Below are 4,771 nucleotides of genomic sequence, written 5' to 3'. Positions count from 1 at the left end.
TATTTTTTACTTATTTTATTTTTTATTTTATATTTTTTATATATTTAAAATGTATAAATTTCAGTTTTAATATCATTAGATGTATTAACAAGGAGCTTACCTATTGGTAGATTGGGATTGATAGGAGAGGTAGTTGCTCCGGACAGCCAGATGCCGAAGTTAGTAGTCAACGCTTCGACAGTACTATCGCTCACGATGATCACTACTTTTCCTTGCCTCTGACCAAGGCTACGAATCCTGGAGCTAATTGCACCTGCGTTCTCCAGCAGTTGGCCGAAGGTGGACTGCTTCTTGGTCTTAGCGTCGTCCTATAACAAAAAGGAGATGGCAAGGTGTTTTCGACCAGGATTGGTTATGTTGAAAAACGTTAAAATAAAATTAAACGATGTTAAGATTCATATGAACATAAAATGGAAGGAAGTAATGACTAAAGTATGGCTGTTGCATATGGCCAATGCTTCAATGATTGCCTTAGTTTGATCAGTTACTCTCTCTCTCCTCCCCGTACTACTGAAGATAGAAGTACTGTCCGCCATACCGTTGTGCAGCTCATGCAATTATCTTATTATTATTACCACAGGGCTGCTTTAGCTTGTGAGCCACAACCCAATGACATTAACAGTTGTCACTTGATGATATATTCGAGGTTCCTACCGGCCCCAGTGACAGTTATGAACACCATTCGATGGCAGCGATTTTAGAGTAACTGGCATTCTTCTAGGCTTTATTATTGCAGCAGCCACACAATTATTATTGTTCAACAATAATCTTTGAACCGAGATCCGAAGAAGTCAGGGTTCCTTTGACTACCAGTTGAAGGAGGATAGCCTTATCGTACTGAGCCATGGCTCCCTCTTCCTCCGCCATGCCCTGATCTTCAACTCCTTCATGATCCTCTCTGAGAGTCCCCTTTCATCTGGAGGCATCTGCTTGGCTTAGGCCCTCGGAGAAATACTTCCGTTTTTTTCTATTCTGCCTCCTTGTTTTTTTTAAGATTTATTTTTGGTTCTCCATCGTTACTTTTATCATAACATTACTCTCAATGATTTAAAAAAATCCCTCATTATTTTAGACTAGCCCATCAGTATTCTTGCGGGCTTGACTTCTATTTCCTCTCTGTCCCTTCTGAAATCCTCAGGACCCATCCAATGTGCAATTATTCTCTTAGTTGCGTGATCAGAACCTAAAAATGGCGCTCATTTCAAGAAGGTTAGAGTGTGAATTATGAAAGTGTATTTATTCTAAGTAAATAGAGTCTGGTTTGACATTTCGAACATGTTGTTTTCCAAGATGGTGGTCAATTGAATTTCTTTAATAAATGATTATTATTTTATAACAAATGTATTATTTTTTCTTTAATGATTCATACCAAGGGCACAGTAAATTTTCTTGAAATTTTTTTATTCAATTGTTTCACCCTCAAGTTCATTTTATTCCACTTAATTTTCTCCTATTTATTTGTTCCATGCAACTTGCAATAATTTAATGCTACGTAACTTAAGAAAAATATTTCTAAGCTATTTTTTAAAGTACGGTAAATTTAAGTCCTATCAAAGTCATTTACTTTGAATAGTTCCAGTGATACTGTTTGAAATAACGAAAACTCAACATTTTTTAACTATACTTATCAAAATGTTAACGGCAAATATCATGAAAACTGCTACTCCTGCGAACACACTCATAATTAACTACTTCATAGTATATTCAACTAGCCTGAATTTTAGGACTAATACACATCTGAACGTCTTTCCTGTCTGTGATCCTGTAGTCCATTTAAAACAAAAAGTTTTGTTAATCAAGGAGAAATTAACATTTGGAAAAACTCTATATCTCAGGAACTAAAGGAAAGACGTAGAGATGTCTTTGGGACTTATAATGAAGCTAGTTAATGCAAGCATAAAGTAATCTATAATGATGATAGTGCATTCAACTCCTGAGTGTGAAAGATCGAGATTCATTCCGTAGTTCCACTAAGAAATACATTTTAATCCGCTCAAGCCGCATTCGAACCGGTATTGTTTGTCACATGAGGTTGCTATTGTGACACTCTCGACCACCACAATTCTGTGTATTTGAAGTCAATTCTTCCGCAGCAGGTATAATACCACTAACACTAGTAATCTTTAGCGTTTCTCCTGAGTTTTCATTATTTCTGCCCTTTTCAGACCTTTCACCATTCCTTCCCTCTGGAATCACTATTCACATTAAAGTTTTAGTACCATTTCCTTAAGTATTATGCCTAGCAATTTTAGGCCCCCCACTACGGCTCCCGGAGTCTTTGGACGCACTCTTTCAAATTCCAGTCGATCTAAGGGTCACCGCTCGGAGGTACTCGGCGCTCCTTCGGGTTCACTCGTAGCCATATAATATCAGCACTAGAAGTGGTTGGTCGTGTCATTAACATCACCTCATAGCTCCATCTTCTGATGCACCCCAACCCCCTCCCTCACACTTCTCTTGATTTCAGACTGTTTCTCTTATCATTTCACTATTATCTATTGTCTTTATTATTTGTATTTCTATTTTTATTTATCTTTATTTTTATTTTTATATTATATGCGATATAACACGAGGAGACCCCTCACCTCCGGACTCATATGTAGGATAGCTCATATGTAAAATTAAATATAACAGGTAACCTTTAAATACCAAAGGTAGTAAAAGGTAAGACACAACACGAATTACTTTTTCTTTCTACACAGTAATGCACTACTAACTCACATTTTATTTCTGTTTTAGAGGGTTCGGAAAAAAAAAAAAAAAAAAATTGGTCGTGTCCCACCAGTGGTCCCAGCGGCCCCTCCCTGTTCTTTGACCCCCTGGCCTCCAGGTCTCCGGCCAACATTGTAACCTCCATCTTGAGCAGACCTGGCTCAATTCCGTACAATCCCATGTGGCAACAGAAGGGTATTTGTATCCATTGTATATATTTATATACGTTGGCCATACCGGATTTGAGTCCCCTCTGTATTCGCACACGTACTTTCCACTAAGAAGTATTAACATTCAGTAATTAGCTTAACCCTTCGTAACTAGAGATTCCAGTGCTTTGCTTGTAGAGTACACTTCTAGAAACCTGTATCTCTTATATAACTCTAATTTTACCAAATAAGTCTCGTAGTACTTCTATTCATCTATATCTCAATGATCCTTTGATCTTTCCATTTCAGATTTAATCATAAAACTCAGATACGCACCGCTCTTCGGGATGGATCTTCGACCCTAGTGAGAATCGATTCCACGCCGTTCTGAACCAAGCACCTGAACCGATCGTGCTCAGCTATAGGTGATTTGCATTTAAGGAACCATTGATAATATGAATATAAATAGAATAATGTCATTTTTTTAAAAGTCCTTCTCCGCCTGATTTTATTGTATGAGTGAATAAAAAATATTTAAATGTTTCCATTGTTTAATAGTACATTCTGTCTTATATTTATAGTAAAATGGTAATAGGGAGCTCATTCAGACCATATTAAAAATAAAATAAAAATTTAAAAGTAAATGCCATGTATATAAAAATAGGTCAAAACTAAATTGAAGATTTAAACAGATCATCTAATAACTCTTATTACATACCAAGAAGATTCGATCCCCTTGTTTCTTGCAGTATTGTATCATCTCTTGCATAAGGGGAATATCGGGGAGGGGCAATTCCCCGCCGTGGAGTATCCTGGCGGCCATCTCTAGAGCAAGGTCGGCTGTTGACTGAATTAGAACACTAGCCGCGTTCTAATATAGAACCAACTCAGACCGCCTTATCATTTTTTACTGGTTGTCAAAATTCAAAGCAATTAAAAATATTATTTTTTTTGTAAATACTTGAGGCAGTATTTCCTCCACAGGTGGCTCACAATCAACGAATTAAAAAAACAAAAATATTTGCTCAATGATAAGAGTCCAATTGAATAGAATAAATCTCCAAAGGGCTTAAAACAATTTTAATAAGTGTAAATAAATTGGCTTTGCTTTAAATTTATCGGAACGAAGTTAGTGGGAACGAATGAATGAACCGGTTTTAAATATTTCTAAACATTTACATTCATCAATTGGAAAACATTTAAAGGCTTTATCAACCTGACGAAAGGTTTATTCAGTTAATCTCTCAAGTTTTTTGTTAGCTTGATTTATAATTTTGTTTACATTGTTTTCGTAATTAGTATTTCAACCTCAATTTATGTGTATATTTAAGATGATGAATTATATTTAGGAGTCATTTGAATACTGTATACATTGTTTTTGAAAATTGTTTTAACAGTTAACATTACGTTTTCAGTTCATGTTTTATAATTGTTAATAATGATTCATTTTTTTTTTTCCGAACCCTCAAAAACAGAAATAAGAAGTGAATTAGTAAGTGCATTACTGTAAAAGGAAAAGTAATTCGTGTTGTGTCTTACCTTTTACTACCAGATAATGATTCATTTGTCTGAATATTAGTGTTTAAGTAAGGCGCCCCCTCACTTCTGAACAGAAATTCATGACGCCATCGAGTGGCAAAGATAAATGGTAGGAGACCTGGGCAGCCATCTTGATCCCCAATAAAATAGGGGTAAGAACCAATAGAGTAGACATCTTGACCTGAGTGCAGAAACGACGAGAGGAGGCCTGCACTCCGAGAAGAATCTAGGCATAGGTATAGGGTATACCCAAACGGAGCGAGTTGCCAGAAGAAGAAATCCTGGGACGAATTTATCGTAGAGGAAACAGAAAAGAATCCCTGGGGTATTCCCTACAGGGTGGCACTGGGAAAGGTCAAGCCGTTACAAGT

The 4,771-nt window shown here is 36.5% G+C and overlaps 1 protein-coding gene across 1 annotated transcript in view; it reads right to left on the bottom strand.

The window, feature by feature from the left end:
* Positions 1–3,736, bottom strand: part of LOC106690720 (uncharacterized) — a 28,131-nt gene extending 24,395 nt beyond the window's left edge. Inside the window, exons 1-2 of the mRNA XM_067052752.1 lie at positions 3,580–3,736; positions 101–308 (exon numbers count right to left, since the gene is read on the bottom strand). Of these exons, the coding sequence (XP_066908853.1) occupies positions 101–308; positions 3,580–3,684 (313 nt within the window). The 5' untranslated portion in view covers positions 3,685–3,736. The remainder of the gene's footprint in view (positions 1–100; positions 309–3,579) is intronic.
* Between the last annotated feature and the right edge of the window lie 1,035 nt (positions 3,737–4,771).

The sequence above is a fragment of the Halyomorpha halys genome, unplaced genomic scaffold, assembly GCF_000696795.3.
Source record: "Halyomorpha halys isolate HHAL.00 unplaced genomic scaffold, Hhal_1.1 Scaffold1839.1, whole genome shotgun sequence".
NCBI lineage: Eukaryota > Metazoa > Arthropoda > Insecta > Hemiptera > Pentatomidae > Halyomorpha > Halyomorpha halys.
This window is presented reverse-complemented; position numbering and strand designations above follow the sequence as displayed.